The sequence below is a fragment of the Artibeus jamaicensis genome, unplaced genomic scaffold (genome assembly GCF_021234435.1).
Source record: "Artibeus jamaicensis isolate MK-2021 breed Jamaican fruit bat unplaced genomic scaffold, CSHL_Jam_final contig_519, whole genome shotgun sequence".
In the NCBI taxonomy this organism is placed as follows: Eukaryota; Metazoa; Chordata; class Mammalia; order Chiroptera; family Phyllostomidae; genus Artibeus; species Artibeus jamaicensis.
This window is the reverse complement of record NW_026521871.1, coordinates 46,988,654-47,016,409: the sequence shown is the minus strand read 5'-3', so window position 1 is coordinate 47,016,409 and position 27,756 is coordinate 46,988,654. Positions and strand designations below refer to the sequence as shown.

At 42.2% G+C, this 27,756-nt stretch overlaps 1 protein-coding gene across 1 annotated transcript in view; it reads right to left on the bottom strand.

Moving 5' to 3' along the window:
* STAC (SH3 and cysteine rich domain) overlaps positions 1 to 27,756 on the bottom strand; it is a 118,202-nt gene that overhangs the window by 67,456 nt on the left and 22,990 nt on the right. Inside the window, exon 2 of the mRNA XM_037148378.2 lies at positions 6,757 to 7,033. Within this exon, the coding sequence (XP_037004273.2) occupies positions 6,757 to 7,033 (277 nt within the window). The remainder of the gene's footprint in view (positions 1 to 6,756; positions 7,034 to 27,756) is intronic.

Sequence of the window (27,756 nt, the reverse complement as noted above, 5' to 3'; positions counted from 1 at the left end):
CTCTCATCCAAATGAGGTCTTCCTTGCCTGGATGTCACGTCCCCACTGCCCCCTGAGGGCAGCCATAGCCAATGACTGAGTGCTGGAAATATACAAAGGCCAACCCCTTTGGCACCACTCGGTGACAGAGTCTGTGTTCCAGAGCTCCCCATGGGTGGGACCAGCCTGAAGCCAAGTTCAGCTGACACCACATCCTTGCTTAGCTCCTTTGCGGGACCCTCCAGCTGTTCTGATTCCTTCTCCTGAGGGCACGCTCCACAACAAATCACGTTCACAAGAACCTCTATCTCAGGAGCTGTTTGGGGATTTTTACTTATGACAGAGCCATTATTATTATTTTCCCCAGTGTTCTCTACATGGACAGTTTGAAAGTGAATGATTCTTAGACTCTGCGTTGACTGTATAAGAAAACTTAAAATTTTAGGCAATAAAATCTAGTCACTTTGCTAAATATTTGTATAGAAAATATGAACTCCTTTAATATGCTGTGACTTCTAATTGAACTCCAACAAAAAATACTTAGTTAATTTAAAAATAGTTTTCGAAACAAGGTGTCTGTTGGTAAATAAAAGAATAGAGTCCCTTGGAAAGACCTTAATTTATGGAGTAGACTCATGCATTGGGTTAGTTATGTTAATAGTGCATGTTGACTTGTTCAAGTCTTAAAATTTCAAAGAGATGCGGATTACCACAAGGATATTCCTATACTCTCTTGAAATGAGTAATTGTAGGTAGTTAATTCAATGTAAAGACAGAGTGCCATAGATGGAATACATTTAGTTGATGCATAGTGAAGATGAATTCCCCCACCCCCAACTCCCATTGCTATAGCCTAAGGATGGCAAGACTGAATGTGTTTGGTGGAGTAAGTATGTTCATCTCATCAAGTACAAGAGGATTCTCCTAGTTTGTGACTGAGTCTTGAGTCCTGTGGACTCAAAGACTCGGACATCCAGCACTGGGATAGACAAATACACCTGACTGCCTATTTCTCTCAGGTCTCCCAGAAAGCTTGGGTTGATCCCCTTTGGCTTGCATAGGTGACCAACTTTTCTGGTAAGTCTAAGGAGGATCATAAAGGGCAGCAATGTCCTGGAGGCAAGATTTGATGAGCAGGTATGAGTGCCACAGGGTCTGTTTAGTCCAAAGGGCATGGGAGCCAGGTCAATTGGGGAGGAACAGTCTCAGGTGTCAAGTCCAAGGACAAGGGCAAAGCTGGCTGTAGGGAATGAGTTACAGGGTGAAGGAGCTAAGGATGTTCTAAACAGATGGGCAGGGTCTGAGGCTGGGGTCCAGATCTATTTTATTGGCTACTTGCTTGTGGTAAATGTGTAGCACTTCCAGCTTTAAGGCACAGGCAGTCAGGCAAGACCCAATGGGAGGCTTTGTAGACCCAACGCTAAGTGCCCACTCCAACTTAGAAGTCCTAGACAGTGAGAATGCCAGATCTATCTATCTATCTATCTATCTATCTATCTATCTATCTATCTATTTCTCACCCAAGGATTTTTTTGTTGTTGTTGCTTTTAGAAGAAGGGAGAGAGAGAAACATCAGTTGGCTGCCTCCCACCTGTGCCTGGACTGGGGATCCAACCTACCACTTAGGTATGTGCCCTGATTGGAAATCAAACCCTCAACCTTTGGCCACAGGATGACATTTCAACCAACTGAGCCACACTGGCCAGGGCCAGATTCCTTTTATTTTTAAACAAATATCCGTCATCTAGAAACCGCAGAAATGAGATTTGATTGTTCTTGGCCATGGTTATATAACCGTTGGTTCTCGATGAAAGGAAAAAGTATCTGCTTTAATATATTTTCCCAAATGCCATTCTAAGAGGATAGCAGCAGGTGGTCTTTCCTTACAATGAAGACTATGAAAATGAACCTGTGGCTTGAAAAAAACAAATCTTCAGGTGATCTATGTAGAGACAGGAGGCTAGGTTTGAGGAGTAAAGGAAAAGAGAAGGGGCAGAACCAATGGGCTCCATTGTCCCAGATTACAAAGGCCTAGGCACAGTCTCAGGGAGTTAAAGCATTTATCAGCCTCTACTTCATCTCGCTTCTTCTCCTCTCTTCACCTCCTTCCTCCTGCTTTTCTCGCTCCCACTGCCCTCCTGCCTCTATCATCCTCTTTCTTCTTTCCTACAAAGAGCCTGCTATTTGGTTTACTTTGTTTTTGTCTTTGAAAAGAGCAGCATGCCTTGTGGGCTATTCTTTTCCTCTTTCTTTCTTAGGATAAAAAGCCAGCTGCAATATAAATTCAATTCTGATAAGAGGAAAGTACAGTGCAATTCTCTTTGGCACAGGGCATGGGTTTTTTTGTGATTTTTCAAAACAAAGTCTTGCAGAATTGTTGCTGTTGCTGTACGTGAGGTGTACCTGGAATCCTCTGTAGCGCAATGATTGTGACATTCCTCAGAGGTGAACTCATTTTTCTTATGCATTTTAGAAACATGCATTCCTGTTGTCTTTTCACTCTGGTCACAACGAGATTTAAAATAGTGACGCATAGTCACTTAAGAGTTATGAATACCACAGCTTTGAAAAGTCCTGGCATAAATTTGTGCAGACATTGAAAGTGATGCATCAGACTCAGAAGCTAGGGAGGCAGACACAAAAACTAAGTTGCTAAGTTGGAGGCCAAACTGCCTAAGCATTCTGAGCATGGACCATGTGAGACCCCCTCCCCGACAGGCTCACAGTCAGGTGCCAGGCATCACTTCCAGACAGAGAAGTGAATTTGGAGGATGGTATGGCTCCAAGACTTTGCAGAATCTACCAAACAAAATGAGTAATCCAGAGGCCATCCTCAGCACCATGGTAGGTTGAATTATTAACCCCATCCTTCATACCTGTGCCCTTTGCCAGGTGGCTTTGAAGTCCCTGACACTTGAGACAGAGTGCACTTCTCTATCCCTTGGCTTGGGCTTGGCCCCCATTCTGGTGGAATGCTAGTGGAAGGGACAGTGCCACTTCTAATTCAAAGCCTTAAGAAGCTTTGTAGGCTTCCATATGCCCTTGCCATGAGAAGAACAGGATACGGCTAGCCCACTGGTCCATGGAAAGAGTGAGGAATAAGGACTAGAGAGAAGATAAGTAACTGAGTTTAGTCTGGATTGGTCAAGTCCCAGTTGATCCAAAGATGCCTGACTGAGCACAAAAGAAAGTTACTTAAAAAGAGCTGGAGTTTGAGAGTGTTAGTTATGCAGCATTACTGTGGAAATCCTTGACTGACACAAACACCGATCCAAAATGGGGCCTGTTTGAAGGAAGCACATGAATAATAGTGATAAGAAAACAAGAATGTGGGTAAATAATGGTTTTCTGAAGATGAGGATAGCCCTGTGTGTATGGTCACAAGAAGGGCTGACATTGCTCCTGTTTTGAACATCCCACCTCTTAACTACATCTTGGTCAAGTCTGAAAGGAGTTGCTGAACTCTGCCTTCTTGGTCATATTGGACACCATAAGTTCAAGTTCAATGATGACAGATATTGGCCTCTTTAGGAAGCAACAGGCATTCTAAGTCTCATTTTAAAGAAAAATCAGATATTTAAGTAAGAGAAGACCTTTGAGATGACCCTATGCCTGACAGAAATTAAACCACATGCCACTCACAAGGCAAGCCATTCACTGACAGGTCAAGTGCATTGGTTAAAAGGTTATATTCTCACTCACTGAAACTTGCCTTTTTAACTTTACCCCTTTGTTCCCAACCCTTTCCTCTGAAGGCACATAGAATGAGCCTCTTCACCCTTCAAATATGTTATTTTAAAACACAGCTGTAGCCCTGGCTGGTGTAGCTCTGGAGAAATTAATGGTGGTCGGGATGTTTGATGTTTTTCTCTCCTTCCAGATTTCAACACAGCTGTACATGTTACGTTTTTTCCACACCAGACTCCCAGGGTTTCCTCACAATTTTATGTTGACCCATCACTCACCATTCTGATCACTCTCATCTAGACAAAACACTTGCTTGTCCCTACCCTCGTAAAATATGAAATGCAGAATTAGAGATAATTCTTAAGATGGATGTAAAATATTGCTATGCAGATAAGAGATTAATTACTTGTTATCTGGACATTACATGCTCAGTTATCTATGCCTATTAAGTTAAAATATTTTCTGTTAAGCTAATTTGTTTTACCCTCCGAATATCTTCCTTTGCTCCAAGGAGAGTGATGAAGAAATCCAAGCCATCTGATTCCATGATTGTGGCCTTTCTACCACCCCCATGCCCTCATCTCATTTTGTTTGGGAAGGGAAAGGGCTCATTATGTCACTGGAATAGCCAGGAGCAAAACCCGAGTCATTGTTCTCCCATTCTGTGCACCAGACAGAAAGGTGCCTCTATGCCTGCTTTGAATGAAAATGGCCCCTTATTATGTGACATTACAAAGCTGTCAGCTGGAATACAACAGTCTCATGATTGGCATTAGAGCCAGGAAGGAAAGGAATCAACAGAGGTCATCCTGTGATCAGCTAAGGTTTTCTCCTATTGTTGTGGCAGATATTGCCCATGCCCTGCCCGGACACCCTTTCCTGGGTGGGCACAGGCAGAGAATGCCATCCCACAGATATTCATGTCCTAACCCCTAGAACTGGTGAACGTGCTATGTTACATGGCAAGGGAAAACCATGGTTGCAATGGAAGTAAGGCTGCTAATCAGGTGACCTTATCCTGGTTTATCCAGGTGGTTCCACTATAATCACAAGGATCCTTATGAGAGAGGGTGGTGTGAGAAAGATGTGACCTGCCATTGTTGACCTTGAATGTGGTAAGGGGCCACAAGCCAAGGAGCTGCAAGCCAAGGTGTGGCTGCCTCTAGAAGCTGGAAAAGGCAAGAACATGGATTCTCCTCTAGAGCCTCCAGAAAGGAAGTCAGCCCTACTGATAACTTGATTTTAGCCCAGGGAGACCCAGTGAGGATGTTTAGCCTCTAGAACTATGAGGTAATATATTTGTGTTGTTTTAAGTCACAAATGTACGGTGATTCGTTACCATAGTGAAAAACCACTAATACACGGGCAGGAAATGGATGTGCTGGTTGCTACCCCCTTCTTCTGAAAATTTTCTTCAGCAGAGTGTGAGTCACCTCCAAAGCCCACTGACACCTGGTGCCATTCCCAGGCCACAGCTCCCTGCAGATCAAAAGTGAGACTCTAGCTGAGACCACTTCCTTGTTTAGCTCCTTCCCCACCCCACCACTTTCCCCTCTCTCCCTTCTCCTGACAACACCCCCTCAATAACTTAGGTGCACTTGAATCCCATCTCAGGCTCTGCTTCTAGGGAATTAGGCCTGAGACAACTGTCATCCTCAGAAGAGATGCCAGGGCCACAGGAAAAGAGCACGAGGGGAAATGTGGGGTTCGGAGGGGGGCTGTGTGTCAGTGTGGAGGAGCTAGATGGTGAGAGGGAATGATTTATGTGTTAGCTTTTTGCCCGGGGCCATGCCGGGACCTGGCCCCCAGCTAGACCATCTGAGGCTCTTGATCTAAGTGTTCTTCCCTAAAGCATCCTTGCCAAGCCCCTGGCTGCAGTCTCCAGGCTGTAAGTGAGCAGGAGCCACAGTACAGGCCTGACAGGGGGACCACAGGGCGGTGGGGGACAAGGCCTGTCTCCCACACCCACCTTCCTCATGGTGTTCTTTCGGGCAATCTGGGAATTTGAATGGTTACATGTCTGGAACATCAGCGCTGTCTCAGGAAGACAGTCTGCAGCTGGATAGGCCTGGCATCTTTTGATTTTCAGCCTCATTTTTCTCTCCTGCCTCTGCCCTATAACTTCTCCTAATAGGGAGTTACTGGGGGCGGGGGGAGTGCATCCCCACACCCCTGAGAACAGACATGCACCCATCTCCTTCCCTCTTTTCTATTGTTCGATTTCCAGGATGTACTGCTGTTCTTGAAACCACTGGTTTAAATTCACTGAGTCCCACCCACCTTCTCTTTGTTTACCTCCATCTGTTTGGTCTCCGAGTCTCTGACACGGAAGAGGCAGAAATGCGGAATCTCTGCCCCCATGGCCCTGAACAGCAGACATTGTTCTTCCAGCTGGAACATTGTAGAGGTCATTCTCTTCATCTGCATACAACCCCTGAGACTTTCAGGCCATCGCCATTTCTCTGAAGGACTGTGAGTGAGTTCTCTCTGGGTCCAGAGTTGTAATGTAATGGCGGTGGAACCGTATTTCCTGCCTGGTTCAGTACCTCCCCAAAGTGATCCCTATCACCAGAATGATCCCTTACACACTTCCCTGTCTGGGTCATTCACCTGTAAGCCCCCTTACTGTAGCATGTACTGTATACATATTGCAGTAGATGCTGGGATGCTCACTTAGATGCTCCTGCCAAACTGCTCCATCATCAAATGTTATTTTGGTTGCCTCCTACTAATTCCCCCTCTGCTAATTGCCCTTGGCTAAGAAGAGCTACTTTGTTCAAAGTTATGTCCCCCACAGGGGTACAAAGTCCCAGGCCTCCAGCCTCAATGCGAATTGGATTATAAAGGGCCAGAGGTCCCTGGAGGATCAGCTGACGATGTTGTTACAACTATATCACAACCTGACTTCTCCACAGCCTGGTCCTGCTTCCCATACCTTTCCACGAATACTGTCCCCCCAGATGCTCCCAAACAACCCTCCTGTGTGCACACCTCTGAGGCACAGGGTGTGCGGGAACCTGGACCCATGCTATACCACTTTCCCTGGGTTTTGCAGTAGAGACCGGGAGGAAGGGGCAGGGAAGGCCTTACCCACGATCATGTGGTTGCAGACGTCACAGAAAGTGGGCTTCTTGAAGATGTGTTCCTGAAAGGCATGGGCCTTGACGCTGCCCGGGTGCAGGCCAGCCCTGGTGGGTGTGGACGTCAGGCTGGCGGGGCCAGGGAATGGGCTGGGGCTGGGGCTGACCTCAGCCAGCATGTCCCCTTGCAGCTTCACGTCACTGTTGGTTTGTTGGAAGAAGTTATCGGCACTTTTGCTCCGTAGACTCTTGGTCTTGAAAGAAAGTGATCGTTTTAGTTTCTGGAGCTGCAATGCAATGACAGAACAGACTCTCTTACGATCAATTGTGCAGGTGTGTGCGGTGGGGGTAGAGTCTGTTCCATGCACTTCGCTATTCCCACAGATACCCTCAGCTCCCAGGAAGCTCTTAGATGCCCCTCTGTGGTTGGGGTGGTGCCTAGAGGGAGTTCGACAGCCCACCCCCCTGCCAACCCAGACAACAGAAAGAGGGTCCGTGTTGCCTTAGCTTCTGCCCCTTCTCCACCTCCTTGCCTCCTTGAAGTCCCACCAATGTGCTGTCAAAATATTCCATGACACTGGGTTTGGACAGCACTTGTGGTTTGGATTTGAATTGCGGAAATATTACATGTACAAACTCTTGGGCTCAAAGGCTGGTTCTATAATGCTGAGGCCTCTACTGGCCTTTCTCGCTCATGGTCAGTTAGCAGCTATTTGTCTCTTTACCCAGCAAAGCAGGAGAGGCCACTGCCAAACTCTGCATCAGTCTGGCTCAAGTATCCAGAGAACACAAACTCTCAAGCCTGCCTGGGTCTGAAGCATATGGATACGTAATCTTTGTGCATGCGTGCGTGCGTGTGTGCGTGTGTGTGTGTGTGTGTGTGTGTTCGAGGGGGACACAATATGGAATTGCCTACTCGACATTCTCTGCTCTCCCCCTTGTCCTGCTGCTTTTTTTTGTCCATTTGACAAACCAGACCATCTCTCCTTTGCCTTTGGGACTCATGAAGAAGCTTGGAAAAGTTCTAACTTTCAAAAGTGTCTGTTTGGGCCAGTTTGAACCTCCAGTCCAGGCCTCGCATTGGTGCTAGAAGAATCTTTTGGAAAATGTCAGCACGTGCTTAAAATCCTTCGTGAAGTTTCCTTTGTTCTTAAATGGGAAGAAAAGCAGATCGTCATGGGCTCCAGTGACTGGATCCCAATGACAGCTTATACCCCATTTGTCTTGCTCTACCCATCCCAGCCACAGTGGCCTTTGAGAAGTCTCTGGTTTTTACTGTGCACTTTTGCCACCAGCCCTTACTACACAGCTTTCCCTCTGCCTGGATAAAAGAAATAAACCACGTAGTAGCTGCCTGACCTGCAGTAATTCACTTTGCCTTTAAGGTAGTTCCTTTGGTAATTGAATATCCATGGGGACTTGGTCTATTGCCTGGAATAAATGTCCCTGGCCTAAACTGGCAGAGAAATAGGAGCTAAGCACATTCTAATGAAGGCCTGTGTCAAGTGTGATCAAACCCCCAAGAGGACACACAAGGTGGCTGACCTGGCCCTGCCAAGCTTAGCCATGTCTGCATCACCCCCACAAACACCTCCCTAAGAAGATCAGAAAGATGCGATATTCATTAGATATTGGAGTCTATTAGGGCAGAGACTCCAATAATCCCATGATTCCTTGTCTTTCCCCTTTCTCACTCCCCTTTACAACGTGCCTTTACAGTCCTCCCATCAAAAGTAGAGTGTATCTTCCCACTCCTTGAATCTTATTGGTTTGGAGAATTTGATCAATAGAAAGTGGCAGAAGTGACTTTAAGCCAGTTCCAAGCCCAGACCTTAAGATGCCTCACTTGCTTCTGTCATCCTCCTGGAAATGTGCTCAACTCCCATAGTAACAAACCTGACTTAGCCTGAAGGATGATGGGAAACACATGGTCCAGTCATTTTTTATCACTCAAGTGAGACCCCCAGAAGCAGAGCCACCTGCTTCCCTGCAAGGAATAAAGGTGTTTAGATGAGAGCAGCTGAGTCCTGTTCAAATGGTCAACACACAGAACTGTCAACTAAAGAGATGGCTAGTCTTTTAAACCAGTAAGTTGGGAATCTATTGTGTATACACAACACAGTGCTGTTCTCCCCAACTTCCTGGCATGTGGTGGGAATGTACTTTGTTGTTCATTTGAAGTTGACTGTGGCCAACTCTCTCCTTCAGGTAGCCATATGGAAGGGAGGCCCTGCAGGACCCTCTGGGGAAGCCCCACTGGGTCCAGCAATGGGGCATTGTCAGCCAGACAGGGGATCACCAGCCAGGCAAGCAGCAACATCACTCATAGAAAGATCAGAAACAGTGGGCCAGCCAAGACCGTTCTCTTGTCCCTTACCTTCTGCCCTACAGCCCAAACCTGCCAAAGGAGTTGGGGCTGTTGCAGAAGCAGGAGGAAGGGGGTGCTGCTGAGTTATTTTGCAATTTGTTACTGGGCCATAAACTAGCATATCCTGATGGATATAGGAGAATAGAGTCATGGGCCCCAGGCAGCTCAGCGCTTATTGGGAAGCAGACCCTCCATCTGCAGCAAAGGTAAATGAGAGGGAGGCATAAGACCCTCACTCTTTGAGACTGAGCCATGCTGAAGCAAGGACCTGGAAGTAGCAAAGTCGCAGAACAGACCTTTTATACTTCAGGTCCTTCCGGCTACATACTGGCTTGGTGCTGGAGGAAGGGGGACTTAAATAGGAGGTGAGATTGGAGTTTTATTTTAGAGAGCTTTGAATAAATTAAAGTAACTAGGAAGTTAAGGAATCTGCCAAGATTTTGTCATGGACTATGAAAACCACGGAGAGGGAGGTTTATCAAAGCAAATGGCATAGCAAAATAAAGTCATTTTCTATTCCCCCCCCATGCCACTCAAATGGTTCAATAAATTGGCTACCCTTGTCTCAGAAATAGAACATAACACCCATCCTGATTTTATCAGTGCACAGTTGTGAAGGTAGCAGAGGACAGCCTATGAGAAAGCTGGAAATTCTTTTTTTTAATGCTTCTTTTAATTTCATTTTCCAATTACAGTTTACATTAAATATTATCTTGTATTAGCTTCAGGTGTCCATCAAGTGGTTAGATATCATATACTTCATGAAGTATTTCCCCCTCTTTTTCCAGTACCCACTTGTTAGCAGATGTGGTCATTACAGCATTACTGACTCTCTTCCCTATGCTATACTTCACATCCCCATGACTATTCATAACTCTAATCTGTACTTCTCAATCTCTTTGCCTTTTTCTATCCAGCCCCCGACCCACCTCCTCTCTGGCCACCATCAGTCTGTTCTCTGTTTCTATGAGTCTGTTTCTGTTTTGTTTGCTTATTTTGCTCTTGGGTTCCACATATAAGTGAAATCACCTGGTATTTGTCTTTGAGAGAGCTGAGAGTTCTACATGATGCAAATGGAAGGAGGGGGTGGGAAGAGCAATGGGGGATGGAGCTGGGAGGGTGGGACTAGCCTACGCACTTCAGGTGATGCCTCTTCATCTTCTCAACCATTCAGTGAAGCCTTTCTTATCCCCCTACAGAAATGGAGGCTGAGAGAGGTTAAGAAACTTGTCCAAGGTCACACAGTTTAGGTGAGTAAAGACCTAAATCTGCCTTCCTCTAACTCCCATGCCGGTAACTTAACCAAGGGTAGATGGGGTGTGGAGGAGAAACACCTCTCACCGTGAGGGGGCTGGAAGTACTCATGGTCCGTGAGCATGGGAAGGGATGTGGAGTGGGAAAGCAAATCTGCTTTTTGGGAGCTACTCCCTTTATTTTATATATTTCAAGTTTCTTAAAAATAATAAAGGGACAGACATCGTTGATCAAAGCAGAGCATCAGACATCCCTGCGTGGTCTTCCGCTGCCAATACAAGGATGGTGGTGGGGTAACACCTACCTATGTGTATCTGGGCTCCCTCCTGTGCTCACCTGCTTCTTTTCTCCATTCGAACCCTTCCATCCCTGTGGCATTCTGTGTCCTCTGGAAGTATAGGATGATGCCAAGAAACCTGTAGCATTTTCCTTGCTCTGAGAGATGTGGCTGATAATTCTGTTAGACCTTCGGAGCCTGCCTGCCTCTAACGCTGGAGAATTCGCTTTGGGAGCCCATGTGACATTTTTTATTCAAGTGGACAGCTTAAGAGAAATGCCTACAAGCTAAAGAAAGTCTGAGCAGTAAGCTCAAAGGAACATGCTTTCTCCAATTATCCCTATAAAGAGCAGGGGCCAGATGGGAACATATGAGATACAGAAATAGAAGCAAACTCTGATAATAGCAGATGTCACAAAATGATTAGCTTCTATACACCATTGCCACAGCCCATCCATTCTATTTATAACAGTCATGGTAAAAGGAACAGATAGTCTTGAGTACTTTACCATGTGCTAGAAAGTGCTCTAAATATACTTTATTTCATGTAATCATCCCAGCAACCCTGTGACTAAGAGGACCATTCACTCATTCATTCATTTATTAAAATAATTCATTCGATGGATGCTTATTGGGTTACTACTATGAGTCAGACATTGGCCTTGGCTTTGGGGATATAGTCTCGTGGGTAAAGATAGAAAATAAGCAAATACTCAAAGATATATAATAATATAAATTTGGGTAGGTATGAAGGCCAGAGCCAGGCTTTAGAAGGTGACAAGCAGGTCTTCTCGAAATTGGACAGGTGCCGCTGGAGCAGAGACATGAAGTGAATGTAGGAACTACTTTGGAGAAGAGCATTCTGGGTAGTAGGGAAACCAAAGGCAAAAGCCCCTACAAGAGAGCGAGATGGTGCGTCTGAGGAACTCTAAGAGATCAATGTGTCTGGAACACTGCAAGGAGGGAGAGAAAGTGCAGAGAGGTCAAGGGCCAGCTTCATGGTGGGAATTTGCAGGTCATGGCAAGGGCTTTGGACTTTATCCTAAGGGTGATGGCTTGGAGCAGAGAAGCAATAGGGCCTGCCCCTTATTTTTAAAAAGTTACTCTGGATGCTGTGTGGAAAATTGACCATAGGAGGCCATGGTGGGAGCAGGGAGACTGTCGGGAGACTCTTGCAGGTGTCCTCGTGAGAAGTACTTGTGGTTTGTCCTTATACAGCTATAGTGAGACGTGGTTGAATTCGGGGCATAATTTGAAGGCAGAACCAATGAGGTTTGTTGAGAAACTGGATGTGGAATATGAAGAAAAGAGAGGAGTCAATAATGATTTCAAGAGGCTTGGCTTGAGCGACTGGGTGAATGGGGGACAACTAAGGAAGGACCCTGGAGAAGAAGTAAGTTGGTGTAGGGGGTGGGGTCAAAATCGGAGTTGAGTCTGGGGAAAGTCAAGTTTGAAATGCTTGGTTTGAATTCAAGTATTGCTGCCAAGTAGGCCATTAAATATACAGTTCTGGGGTTCAGAGGACAGAGCCCAACTGAAGTAAAATGTGGGAGTCACAAGCTTAGAGACGGCATTTGCAGCCACGAGGCTGGGTGAGGTCACTACCTAGGGCGGGCAGACGCTGGGGACAGAGCCCAGGACTCCGAGAGGATTAACAACAAATAATTTTGACGTCAAGAGGATTAAGGACAAAGAAAGAAATCTGAGAAGGAGGGGCTGGTGAGGAAGAAGGATAAAAGAGAGGGATGTTTTAGACTCTATGGGAAGAAAATGATTCGAGGAGGACAGAACAATCAGCAGCATCAAATGGAGCTTGGATGTCAGGTCATACGAGGTGTGAGGGTTAGCAGTTATACTTGGCAAAGGGAGTGTCTCTGGGAGACCTTGGTGGTAGCATTAACAGGACCTTAATGCATCCAGTGAAGTGGTGGTGGTGGTGGTGGTGGTGGGGTGATGAGGGGGATGACAACCTAACTGGCAAGATTTCAAGAAAGAATGAATGGAGGGGAAGTGCATGGGGGTAGGGCAAGGGCAGTTTTGCTCTAAAGGGGGTTAGTAAAAAAGCAATCATGGAGATGTGGTCTAGAATCAGAAGTTTTCTGTTTTGTACTGTTTAAAGATGGAAGATTATTTCAGCATGTTTTTAAGGACTCAGGAGAGCAGGGGGCACATGCTGGAGTGGTGTCCTTGAGTAGATGGGTGGTAATGAGGTACAGCGCTCGGGAGGGGAGGAAGGGTTGACTTATTGGATTGCAGCAGTGCATCTGTCAGGAGAGAGATGCATAAGCAGACAGTGGGTGTTGGTTGGATCTTCTCTTCTGATTGCATCTGTTTCTATCAATGAAAATGGAAGGAAGTCTATTTCCTGAGTGAGCACAATGGGGAAGTGGAGGGAGGAGATGTTAGAAGTTGGGAGAGAAGATACAGAAGAGCTGTTTCAGAGAGCAGGGAGAGAACAGACTAGAGCATTGCCCAGTAGAAGGCTGGGGGCAGGGGTGGCACGGGGGGTCCATTTCAGGTTATCACCTCGTTTGACAGATGAGACCACTGCAACCCAGTTAAATGGCCGGTAAGTTGCAGAATGAGACCCACATACAGGCCTCTTGAGGGGTCTCAAGCTCCTTAAGCTAAACTATCAGGAGGTTTTCCGCCCTGACCTCTTCTTTGTAAAATTCCTCCACTTAGTGTGCTTTGGAGCCAGCTGGAATTTTAGCAATAATCCATGTGGTTGCCATGTTGAGAAGCACTTCAATGGCAATTAATTGGGGAAGAACAGAAATCAGGCATCACCAGAGCAATGGAACACAGAATACTGCCTGCAGGTGACCGCAGTGGCATGCCTATTGATTTACCAAGTCTGTTCTGCAGTGGCCCATAAAGTTAATTAACCAGCACGGGTTAGATCATTACAGCCAGGATCTAAAGTCTGCACTATGTGGGGGACTGGGAAGATTTGGGAGCAAATGAGCCTCTGCCCACCCCCACAGGCATAAATCAGTCACCACGTCACTTCAGTCTCCTGCCTGTTGACAGTTAACCATGAAGTCACTTCTAAGGATGTTTCCTTTGCTATTGAAAGACCACACCAGTGATGCGCTGGCTTGCTTCTGAATTGGAATGAGGTCATCAGAGAGCATTCGATGAGCAAATGTCCAAATGTCTCATTCTGGATGCCCATATGTGATCTACATCTTTGATTTTAGCGTGCACATTTTTTCTTTTTCACATTTAAAATCTTCTAAAGTAGGGTGATGCCTTCTATGGGAATGCCCATCCTTTTCTTTGTTTTTTCCTGAAAAGTTATTATTAAATCTATTGATGGCAAGGAAACAGGTTATTTGTGATGCTGTAGCAAGCGGAACAGTCTCTGTGACTTGCATCTGAAGCCCAGCTCCCTTCACACCCCATCGGCCATGCAGACGCCCTTATTCGATTCCAAGTCAGGCTCTCGTCTGCTGGGTCTCTTCTCACATTCTCCCCAAATATATTATGCCTGGCTCTGCAGGCAAAGGGTAAGTGCTGGGGTCTTTAGAAACAGAATGCCTATTATGAGGGCTAATTTTCTTACCAATATTTTTACCCATCCACGGCCTCATTTCCTTTAAGACAAGCACAATCTCTTCCAGGTCCTGACTTGATTCAGTTTGGATGGAGACTTCAAGTCGGAAATTGTCTTCTTGCATCTACCTGGCTCTGCCATAACCAGCTGTAAAAACCAGCTGTTAATGAATGTATCAGTAAAACAATAGTTAGTGAATATGGCCAATCACCTGCTCTGCCACCAACAAGCTGTGTGGCTGGGACAGGTCTCTCAAGCTCCTTGACTTGGATTTCATCAGTTAATAGAAAGGATGAGCTCAGGGGCTGTCCCTCCCAGCTCTAGAAATTCAACACAATGAGGGAATACAAAGGACTCTCAATAGTCTCTATTTACAGGAAGTTGAAGATCTAATTCAGCAGACAAGAAGCAATGCTGAAAACTACCCAAAGGTGACGAAAGACCCTATATTTGTATTATCAAGTGATAGGTGGAGTGTTTTGATTGCTGTCTGATCTTAGATGTTGGAAAACAGAGCTACCTGTGCAGGCTGGAATAGTCAGAGACCTTCTTTCAAACCTTAAAGAAGACTCAACTTTAAAACATAAAATTCAACTCTTTAAGTGCTTTGATAGCCCCCTCTCTTCTAGGTTATATCCAGGCTCCTTACTGTGGGGGGTACAAAACCCTTTCTGATGGGTGGGGAACCTACCTGCCCACCGTTATGTCCACCGTTATTCACCCTTCACCCCTAAGCACACAGACACACTAAGAGCAGCCCCCGGATTCCCAATTCTTTTCAAAAGCCTTCAGTGCCTCTGTTCTGTCTGGGTGTCAATCTACCTGGAAAATGCTTGATTCCAACATACACTCTCAGCCTGACCTGGGGTGTTTGTGCATCAAGGCAAAAAGGAAATTGATGGTGGGGAGAGGGGAATGGGAGTGAATTTACTGTCAGGCTAACAGTTTGCTTCAGATGAACTAAACTTTTAATACCTGAAAATGAGGTTCTGATGAAAAATAGTGAAAGCTATGACATATGCCCCCATTGTTAAGAGGTCATGAACAAAATGCTAACCGACCATGTTAGAAGAGTGTGAGAGGAGAAAAATAAGGCCAATAGCAGAGGGCACCACACCAAGTTCAGGCCCTTAATAAACTGGTTTCCTTATCTCTGTTTAAGGATTATTTTCATAGAGATTAGATAATTAATGGCAGGAGCAGAACTTGGACCCAAGCTTCTGAGTTCACATCTGGAGACCTTTCCTATAGCCTGGTTCTGAGATTTTGTATTGTAGTGACTCATAATATTTATGTCTTTAAAAAGTGGCTAATAAAGTCAATTCATATGCTGACTCCTTTGTGTACCTCCTACCCTGTGTATGGTCCTTGACTTTCCATTTTCACTGCACTGCAGAACCCCTCTAACGCTCAGATGTACAGGAACCTAGTAAATGGTTTTCCATTAGACGGCTTGCAGCTTTAAAGGCCTTTGGAGAATCAGAGCAGCAAGTAGAATCCCAGCTCTGTTTAGAGCTTCATCAGGCCTTGCTCTGGTTTTAACAATCTATCTAGCTAAAGATAAGATAAGGGCAGTTTTCCTTGCCAAAAGAATAACAAAAACTCTGCTTCTTCTAGATAGCCAAGAAAACAAGCCCAGGGTCAGATTATGTGAAATGAGAGGGGGAAAAACCGAGATTTTAAATATTAGCTACCAGGTGTTGGAGAATTATTCTGAACTTTCAATTTAGTAGGCTCTGGATTGTTTATCTATGAAAGAAGAACCCAGTGGTAAATTGCACAATTTATTTCTTTTTATTTCCAAATTTTTATTTTAATATAAAGTTACACACACACACACACACACACACACACACACACACACACACACAGAAAAGTTGTAAAATGCCCTCTACGTACTTTTCCCTGATGCCAACATCTTACATAACCAGAATAAATTAGTTGCACCCAGGAAATTAACACCGATATGAAACTATTAACTAATCTATAACCTTGATCAGAAGTTTGCCAGTTGTCCCATGATGTCTTTTTTTCTGGTCAAGAATCCACTCCAGGATTTCATATTGCATTTAGTTATGTTTCAATGTATATCAGGTCCTCAGTATTTGTCTTTCATAACCTTGACCCTTTGGAAGACTCCTAGCAAGTATTTTTTCTTTTGACTGCATAAATTTTTATTTTTAATTTAAAAAAATTTTAAATGACAGTTGATGTACAATATTTTACTAGTTTCAGATATACCACCCAATGATTCAACATTTGTTGAATTTGTAACTTAAAAAGTGATTGCCCTGATAAATTTAGTACCCAACCTGACACCATATGCAGTTATTACAATATTATTGACTATATTTCCTGTCCTGTACTTTACATTCCTATGAATATTCTACAGCTACCAATTTGTACTTCTTAATTCCTTTACCTTTTTCACTCTTCTCCCCGCAAGGCTCCCCCATCTGGCAACTGTTAAAATGTTCTCTGTATCTATGAGTCTGTTTCTGTTCTGTTTGCTTGTTTATTCTTTTTTTTTAGATTCCACATTTAAGTGAAACCATCTGACATTTGCCTTTCTCTGTCTGACTTATTGCACTTGGCACAACACCTTCTAAGTTGTTGCGATGGCAAGATTTTGTTCTTTTTATGCCTGAATCATATTGCATTGTATATAGTCACTACTTCTTTATCCTTTCATATACTCATGGACTCTTCCATGTCGGTGGCTTCCATGCCTTGGCTATTGTAAATAATGCTGCAATGAATATATAGGTGTATATGTCTTTTAGATTGTGTTTTGGGTTTCTTCAGTAAGTAGTTAGAGGTGGAATTGCTGGATCTTTCTTTGTTGTTATAGCCTTTATTTGCACGTTTATTTTGTCTTGTATAACTACCCCCGTTTTTTTGTTTCCATTTTAATAAAATATTTTATTCTATCCCTTAACTTTCATTCTGTATGTGTCTTTCAATTTGAAGTAAGTATTACTTGTAGATTGCATATGTAAGGGTCTTATTTTGTTATTTATTCAGCCACTGGATGTCTTTGAATTGGAGCGTTTAATCCAGGCTGGGACCATTTAACAAGATGTATGGGGAATGTGGAGGCCAGATGGAGCTTATTTAGCATTTGTGAACCTTTGAGCCATTATGGAAATTCTGAAGCATGAACCAAGACAGGCCATTTGTATGGAAAAGCCAGTAGAAAGGGCATGGGTTTGGCCCATGAGTTGGGTGGGTTGGAGTCTCAGGGAATCACTAGGGTGGGGCGAACAGTGTCAGCCTGGTTGACAGAGACTCAGATATAGTGCCCACATGCTGGCTCTGTGTGGGGAGGGCTTAGCAAAGAAACAATGGCCTTCGCTAGCACTTCTGCCTGGAAAAAGCTGCCCCTTCAGCCCTCATCCTGATGCCAGGTGATTCAGTTCCTTCCAGGACGTCCCTGGTGCCTTTTGAGCTGTTGCCCTAGCACTAGAGATCAGAGGGAGTAAGTTCAGGTAAGTCCATGCATGGGCTCTTTAAGGGAAATGCCTGGGACTCTAGAAGCTATCTGTCTAACTCGGCCACAGTCCTGGAGGTTTTCAGTCATAAATTATGGGGACTTCTCTTTGTAGTTCTAGAACCACAGGCTGGGACCCCTGGCTCTTCAAGAAGGAACCTCCACAGCTGAGATCTCCCCCAATTTATATTTGCCACACGTGGGTGTGGGACCAGTCTGTTCCGCTTCGTTGTCTCTCCTACCAGTGTATATGTGGCTTCTTTATATCCTTAGTTGTAGGATTTCTGTTCAACTAGATTGCAGGTGGTTCTAAATGGTAGTTCTGTAACCGAGTTGTAATTCTGATGTGGTTTTGGGGGGTTCTGAGTACTGCGTTTACCTGTGCTGCCATCTTGACTAGAAGCTCTACTAGACAGTATTTTGCAGAATGTTTTAAAATTTGGGTTCATCTGATGTTTTCCCACTTTTAGACTGAAGTTAAATATTTTTTATAAGGATAGGACAAAAGTGATGCCTTCTTCTCAGTGCAGCCTACTAGGAATTACCTGATGTCAGTATGTCCCATTACAGGTGATATTAACTTTGGTCACTGGGTTTAGGTGATATTTGCCAGGTTGTTCCACGGTAAAGTTAATAGTTTCTCTTTGTTATGAACAAGTTTTATGTAGGGGAAATGCTTTGAGACTATGCAAATATCCTGTTTGTCATCAAACATTTGTCCTCTAATTTTGACATAAACTGACAATTTTTGCCTGCAAACCTTAATACCCGGTGTTTGCCTAATGGTGATGTTCTATTTCCATTAGTCTTGCTATGTTTGTTTGTTTGTTTTTTTTTCCGTTTCTTTTGTCATTGGAGTGAAATCCACAGAAACATCTCTAAGACTGGGATCCAGAAGCTTGGTACCTCTGTTTTCTTCTGTGTTGTACGGTTTCAGTCTTATATTCAAGTCTGTAATCCATTTTGAGCTAATTTTTGTGCATTATGTAAGATAGTGGCCTAGTTTTGTTCTTTTGTATGTGGTTGTCCAATTTTCCCAACACTATTGATCGAAGAAACTTTCCTTTCTCTTTGGTTCCTTTGTCAGAAACTAGTTTTCCATATGTATAGATGTGCTTTTACTTGTTCCATTGGTTTGTGTGTCTGTTTTTTTTTTGGCCAACACAATACCATTTTAAAGACTATAGCTTTGTAGTATAGTTTGAAATTTGGGAGTGTTATACTTCTGGTTACAAGAAGAATAAAATACATGGAAATAAATCTAAGATAGGAGATAAAAGACTTGTACATTGAAAACTACAAGACATTGTTGAAATCAGTTAAAGAAGATACAAAAAATGGAAAGATATTCTATGCTTATAGATTGAAGAAATTAATATTGTTAAAATGCCTATATCACCTAAAAAATCTGTAGATTCAGTACAAATCCCTATCAAAATCTTTTTCACAGAAATAGGACAAAAAATCCTAAAATTTCTTTGAAATCATAAAAGACTCTGAACAGCCAAAATAATCCTGATAAAAAGAGAACAAAGCCAGAGGTTTTCTTCCATATTTATTAATTAGCATTCTACCACACAATTTACTATTTATTTATTCAGTCATTCGGTTATTCATTTCTACTAACATGTCCCGATGGCTATTTGCTTTATTCTATAAGTTACAATGTACTAGTATCATTATTTATATTGTTCAAATTATCTGAGGTTTGGTCATTAGCATCTCCTTTAGGTTAGTATATGTGTCCTTTTTGACGTGTTGCAATTATTTTTGAACACTTCCTTACTTTCTAACAGTACAGGATTCTCCAGGCTTATCTTGTATTTCCCCTGTTCCCACTTTGCAGCCGGCCATTTGTCCAAGGAGCCCTCATTAGTTTCCCTGGGGAGTGGTACCTGCAAACTGAGGTCTGGGTCCTGGAAGTGCTCATGGCCACTCTGGTGCCATTGACTTTAGGATCTCTCAGTAGACAGCAGTAGAAGACATATGAATGTGTACTTACACACTCCTACAACACACCTATATTTATTTTGGTGTCAATCTATATGTATAACATTAAAAGCCATGAGTTCATACCAATATACTCCCTTATTTGTTAAAACATCTTTCATTGTTCGCTTGTCCACATGTGCAATGCTGGACTCTAAAGCTCATTAAATGATACTAGAGGAGGAGGGGACAGAAATTAGTTGGGAGCAAATACACAGGACAAAACAGAGGAACTGGAAAAAATCTAAGGGGTAAAGAAGCTTCTTAAGAGAGGCAGGATGTAGTCACTTAATAAATGTTGTTTAAATTATGTAGGTGGGAGGACCTTTGCCCTTCAACAGATATTTATTGACTACCTGCCATGTGTCATCCACCCTGCTAGGGACAAGGAGGGGCAACGACATGCCCTTTTCCTTAGGTTTTCATCTCACTGGAGGAAAAATATGGATAGATCCATGATGTTAATTTTCTGGCACTGAACTCCACCCCCTCACCCCAAAGAGAAAGAAGGAAAGACATACTGGGTGGCAAGGTTTTTGGAGGAGTATTTGAGGTGGATAGACTATTTATAAGCAAAGGAATGAAAACGGGAAACAGCACAGGTAGGGAGCTTCAAGTTCAAGGCACAAGAGTAGACAGGACTCTAAAAGTAAGGACGCTTGGAAAATGTGTGAATAAACCTGGACACTATGTACAGAAACAGGTTATTGTTGAAGAGTATTAAGCAAGAAAGGGCTTATTCATATTTATATATTCACATTTACTAATATTAGTCAATATTACTAATGATTAATTAGTATTAGTCATTAGTCATAATATTAGTCATGGTTAATATAATACAAAAAGGGAACTTATGGAAAAGTAAGTTTTCTTCTCACATCAGACCCCTAGTTCAACTTGGACTTAAACCTCCTTTAGTCGCCTCTCCCAGAAAGGCCTGGGCATATAAGTGTATCTAAGTGTATAGAATATCTTCTTTATAAAAATACGAATATGTTATACATATTTTTCTGTATCTTTCCTTTTAATTTTATAATCCATTGGGATATTTCTATTATCTAGATCTAACAGAATGGAAGATTTAACTCATTCTTTAATTGCTGTCTAATATTCCACCGAATGTAGGTACCAGATGAACTAATTGTTCCTCTTTTGATGGACATTTGATTGTTTCTAGTGTTTCTTGAGGCAGAGTCATGTAGTTGTACACCGAAATCCATTATCATTTTCTTCCTGGGTATACAGTTACATTACACTTCCCAAAGCTTTTGGCACATAAATGCAGAAATGAGACTGTATAGTTGCTAATGGGATATAATTAAGCGAAATGTGCCACTTCTGAAACGAGGCCAAAGGCCGTGCGCTGCTTGCACCCCCATTCTCCCTCCCCATCCACACCAGCTGCAATGGATGTGAGGTGGATCCCGTTTGACCTTGGCGATGATGACAATGCCCTTGGGGATGGCAGAGTGGTATCTTAGAAGGAAATGGGCCCACAAAGAGTACAGCTGCTCCGCTTACCTAAGCAGTCTACCTGGAAACCCATGTGAGAGAAAAGAAAATGCCCATATTTTTGATCCACTGAATATTTGTTGAGTTTCTTTTTTATAGCAGCGTATCTTTTTCCTAATGAATATGTATTCTTTTACAAACAATACGAGCACAAACATTTTGTACATACATCTTTGTGTACAAGGCAAAGATATCGAAGAACTATAGTGCTGGATGTAAATTTTCTTGGCCAAATAGGTATTTTTAAATTCAGTTCCATTGGTTTGTATAACAGAATGTCCTTTCTCTTCACCTTGGGCAATGTTGTTATACAAGGTGGGCCGAAGCAGGTTCACAGTTGTCAGTATGTGAAATATAGAGTTTATTTTTGCATTTTTATTCATGAATTATTGTATCATTTTCCATCTGTACAACTGTAAATCTACTTTTGCTCCACCCTGTAATTATTTTCAAGCAATAGGTAAAAAAAAAAAATGGTTTATAAACTTTCAAAACTTTCAATTTCTTATTTATCAATAGGGTCAAATTGTTGTGGCTGATGGGCAGAAACTAAATGCTCTATACTTAATCCGTTTATCTAGTAAGTTATGGATCTGTTTATTGATATGTAAATGTTTATAGGTTTATAAAAACTCTGCCGTTTGTGTGATAAAATATTCTCAGTTTGTATTCATCTTTGACTTTACTCACTATGTTAATAGTGGATGGTTTTAAATTTTTATTGAGTCTAATTTATTAACGATGCTGCTGCTGCTAATGATGGCCAACATTTATTGAAGATTTACTATTTGCTTATTTTATGTGATCACGGAGGTTACTGTATCACTCAGCTCTTATAAACTTACAGTGATCTACTGTCTAGCTTTAGATATAATACGAGAGCTCTAACAGCCTCCACACAAATACTCAAGTGGTCATCGGAGACTTTCCTCACTATATTTAGGCACCAATTCCAGATCTGGAAACCCTCTTTTCATCTAGATATGAAGGAACATCAAACACGCAGCAATAACACAGAGCTTGTGAAAACTTCTACAACATAAAATGAGGAAGATCCCAACACTCCGGGAGTAAAGGAAGACCGTGGTTGTAAAAATATTGCCTATTGGAATAAAAAGTAAATTTTATGTACTCGCTACTTTGTGCTCTCAATAAATCTGAAGAAATATGATTTTAGTATAAAAAATATGAAGTAAGATATGAAAGCTGAGATGATCAAAGTAGGTCAGGAAGGGAGGGATGGGGAAGGGAAGACTTTGTAGCCACAGCAACAGCCCAGGAAGATTTAAAGTGGGTGGAGGTGGGGGAACATATAATAAGGGGTATAAATGGTAATGGAAAAAATACAATAAAAAATAAACTTTTAAAACAAATAAAGTTCCTACGAAGTTAAAAAAACAATAGGGAAAGGTAAGGCAAGAAAAAATAGTTCAGCAGAAAGGCTGTTATTCAGCAAGGTGGAGGGTGTGTTGGAGAAGCTCTCACGGAATCCCCAAAATACAGGAAGTTGACAGTCACTAGAGAAGATTTAAAAAGAGGATTGGATCTTGAAGAGACTTTCAAAGATAAGAGAGTTCTTGGGCTAAATGAGGAAAGAAGATCCATCTGTCAAGGAGGGAATCACCATGTGTCGGCTCAGCCTGGTGAAAAGAAACATCTCTTTTTCTGCCAGCGTGTTCACGCTTGCGTCTCCCGTCAGAAACTTCAAGTGTCACAACTGCAGAAGGACATCCACGCACACAGGCGGGAAAGGGGGTCATCCGCAAAGAAGGGAACGTGAGACGCATGTCAGAGTTCTCTTCTGAACCAGTTTGAAACAATGTTAGAAAGAGTTATGACCCAAGTGTTCTTCACCCAGACAAATGACCATTCGAGTGCAGAGAAAACAAAAGACTGGAAACTATGGAAAACATGACGCATAAAAGGGCTTGTGCTTGAAATAATTTAAACATGGTTGAGTTAAAAACGACTGCTATAAACAGGTCACAAAGAACACTCACCTGTTATAAATACTTAATGAAACAGATGACACATAATTTAGAAGTATTTTAACAGTAATAAAAATACCATGACTTGTAGCAACAAGACACAAGCAGTGGGGTAAGGGGCCAGGGGTAAAACAGGGTTGGGGAGTGGGAGGTAGGAGGAATGGGGGGATGGAGGGGGAGGTCAGGATGTGCTAATGTGCACATTTTACATGGAGGCCAAGTAACAAAGATGACAACAGTGTTAGTTGTAACTGACATTTGAGTCCTTGCTTATAAGATAGTTTTGGGTGGGTGTCTGATAGGCCCTTGAAAAGAATATGTTTTTCCTAAAGTGTTAAGAGCTCGATACTCATGATTAAAAATGCATTGTAAGTTCAACTGTTCAGATATTTTATACTTTCTTTTACAATGTTAGATTTGTCAGGGATGGAAGGAAACCAGTTCAAGTTCATTTCATTACTGATTCATTTCTTTCTGTTTCATTTTTACAGTCTAAAAGTTTTATCTCATATATTATTAATGTCCTGTTATTTGGTGCATAACAGCTCACCACTGTTTAAACTTCATTATCACTGTGCCATACGGTTGTGACATACGGTTTAGAACTTTAAATGCATCATCATCATCTCTTCCAACCCTCCAACCCACCCTGTCAGGGGGGTCCTATTATCACTACCCTCATTTTAAGGCATAAGAGGAGACAGACATGTTATTCCACTCTCAGTATTAATAATGAGAAACACATAGTTGCAATAAGTGTTAGTAAAACTTTATAAGTAGCCAGTAGTATATTAACAAAATTGGTTCGTCTTCAAGTTGTTGAAAAAAGAAGTTCAGATATCAAAGAATAGTTAAAAAAAAAGAAGAAAAGAAAAGAGTAAGGAGCATGACAACCTCCAGGAACAGAAATAAAACAACAGAGAAAATCAACCATACGGCAATAAATGTTAATGATTATGTTCCTCATTAGATAAATTTAAAACATAGTTTAGAAGATCTGCACTAAAACCAAAATAACCCATAGAGATTAAATAAGAGAATGAGCAAAGAGTGACAAATGCTGGCAGAGGAGATGGCTTTGCAGTATTGCAATTATACAGAACAGAATTTAAGTTAGAAGAAGTGAGTGGGGCAGAGTGGGAAGTTAGTCAATGGTGAAAGGCACAGTGATAATGAAGTTTAAACAGTGGTGAGCTGTTATGCACCAAATAACAGGACATTAATAATATATGAGATAAAACTTTTAGACTGTAAAAATGAAACAGAAAGAAATGAATCAGTAATGAAATTAACTTGAACTGGTTTCCTCCCATCCCTGACAAATCTAACATTGTAAAAGAAAGTATAAAATATCTGAACAGTTGAATTTACAATGTATTTTTAATCATGAGTATCGAGCTCTTAACACTTTAGGAAATACATATTCTTTTCAAGGGCCTATCAGACACCCACCCAAAACTATCTTATAAGGAACGATGAAGGAATCCACAGTGAGTTCCACAAAACAGACGATTAGACAGGCTATATATGGTGAGCACAGAACTATATACAACAAGAATTTAAGAACCAAAAAGCAAATAACATAAAAGCAACTAACCAATTGGAAATTAACCCCTGCCTTCTCATTAGCTACACACACACACACACACACACACACACACACACACACACCTGCTTCTGTTTTGGAATACTCAGAAATAATGATGGGAATAATAATCATAAAACTTAAGAGATACATAATCACAGTTGTGTTCAGGATTACAGAGCCACTACAGCTTTCATTGTTACAAATAACATAGTGAAAGTTGGTGAACTAAGAATGTAACTTAAAAAATTATAAACAGAACAACAAAGCAAGTACAAGGAGATCAGGAGACAGCACTTAATAAATAAAAGCAGAAATTAAAGACGATCAAAGAATAGATAAATCCAAGAATTAGTTTATTGAAAAAATACTAAAATGAAAAAACTTAGTCTAATTGAGAAGATGAAAGATACCTCCACTAAATACACAACATTTTGAATGAGAAAGGAGGTAAAATCACAAGGGCAAGTGATTTCAGATCCTTTCCTGATACACTTGAAAATTTGATTTAAAAGGATAATTTTGTAAGGAAATTAAATTGCTAAGATTAATGTAGAAATAGTAGGATAGTTCATTAGCTCAACAATCCTACTATAAAGATGAGAAATTATTTTTAAATAATTATCTGCAAAGAGGGGCCTGGACCCAAAGTTTAAGAGGTAAGTTCCCCTCAAAACTTAAGAAACACATAAATCCTATGCTTCATAAGATGTTCCATCACATAGACACAAATGGGTGATGTTCCAAATTCATGCTTTTGTCCAACCTAAAATGGACACCAATGCTAGATATCAATAAAGAGAATGTGCCCCCAAAATCTATAAACATCCAATTCTACAAATCAATTTCATTTTTGAACATGGAAAAAAAACATTCTAAATACAGTACTAGAATATCAAATAAATCTATGTATTGGAATGATTATGTTCCTTGGCCAAAAGGGTTTATTCTAGGAACAAAGACTATTATTTACATGGTTCTTCCTTTCCCCATGGCAGATCTGTTCGCTGTGTACCCAACTTCCAACCTTCGCTTCCCTTCTTACAAAACTTCCATTTTGTTTGGCATAGCCCTGTGCCCAGCTTTCCTTACAGCCATAGGCGACTGTATGCCACAGTTCTGGCCAGCAAAATGTGCATGCAGTGTCGCAATCTCCAGGGAGTGGATTTCTTGATCAAAGACAGAAGACTTATTTGGTCCTGCCTTTCTCTTTGTCCTTCTTTTCTTGAACATACGCATGGTGTCTAAAGCTACAGCAGTGCTCTTGCCAACTCAAGACAATAAACAGGAGGACATAAGCCAGCAGACCAAGGCGTCCAAGGAGAGAAAAGGAAGATTCAAATGGCTTTGCTCACTCGTGAGCCAAGGCCAAGAACGTCCTACCTCCAGACCTCCTGCTACCTGAGAACAACAAATGCATACTTGTTTAAATTACTGTAAGTTGTCTTTTCAGTTACTTTTGGCCAAAATGATCTTTTAACTCATACAGCTGATATCTTTAACTGGGACAGCACATATATGCTACACTCCCATGGGTATATGCAGATTTTTGACAAAGCCAAAATATTATTGCAGGAAAGTAGACTGCTGTAAAATTTTGAAACCTGAAGAGACTGAGACTCAGAGAGGCTAGGCTGCTTGTCCACAGTCATGCTAATAGTAAGTAAGTGGCAAAGTCAGGAGTTGAATCCAGGTCTTTCAAGATCCCATAATTTATGCTTGTGCCCTGTTCAAGGTGCTGCATCTCAGGGTACGTGGGCCGACTGCTGTCACATCCCTTGGCCTAATGGAGATTTGGGGATCTCTCACCACTGCCCCTCAGAGACCATACCCTAGAGGAATACTCTCTCCTGGGTGTAGCTGCCATGGTCTCACTTCCTATCAAAGTTGCACCCCTATCAACTTTGTTGGCAAAATATTGTCTGTCTTACTCGGATACTTGTATAAGAGCCACTTTGTAACATCCCCTATTAGCACTCTTCAACCCTGGTCATTCTCCCAACCAGAGATGGGACTGTGTTCTGTGTGTTTGAGGAGCGTGGCTGTTCAATGATTGGAACAGACTGAGAGAAGAGGAGGCAAAGGATAAAGATAAGGTTATACGTGCAGAGGCTGGATCCTGTAGGACCTCAGAGGCCTTGGCAATGACATCAGATTCATTTTCAGTGTGTTGTAAAGTCATTGCCCAATTTCCAGTGAGCAGTATATTAATGGAGGATTGAGCTGGTTTATGTGTGGAGGAAGGGTGAACACTCTGTAGCTGGATGATGGCTTGAGCCAGGCCATGGCAATGCAAATGGTAAGATGAGGCGTGTTTTGAACACATTATGAAGTAGAGTCAACAAGATTTCTTAGTGGGTTGGATGTTGGGTGTGAGAAGAGAGTGACCAAGGATGAGTCCAAGGCTTTTGAGTCCAGTGGCCATTGGAGAAGCGGCCATTGACTGAGTTGGTGGACAGTGGGAAGAAGTGTGTTTGATGGAAGGAGGGGATGAATATCGGGCAACTGTTTTTGATGGGTTACTATTGTGTTGACTTTAGATATCCATGCGGAGATGTGGTGTAGAGACTTGAAGTCTTCTAAATATACAGCCTTAAGCACCATATCAAACTGTAAGCCAGAGGCCAGATGGCAAGGTACCAGAGTGAACTGCATCAATTATGAGACAGGGTTGAAGATGGAGATGAAGATTAATCAGGAATTAAAAACACTCCGAAATTCTAGCTTTTCAATCTCAATTTACTGGTGTTCCCGATGAATTTACTGATGTTACTCCTTGGTAGCATATTGCTGTTGCTCATTAATATGTTACCAAGAAGATGAGTATGTTTATTTGTTTGGTTAATTATCTTAGCCTGAAACATGTACTGATTCTATTTTAAGGCAGACAATAGTCAGCACCGCTCTTCTTCAAGATTTTCTCCAAAACAAACAAAAAAATACAAAAAATGCATAAAAACACAGTTTTTATGCAGCATGGTAATGTAA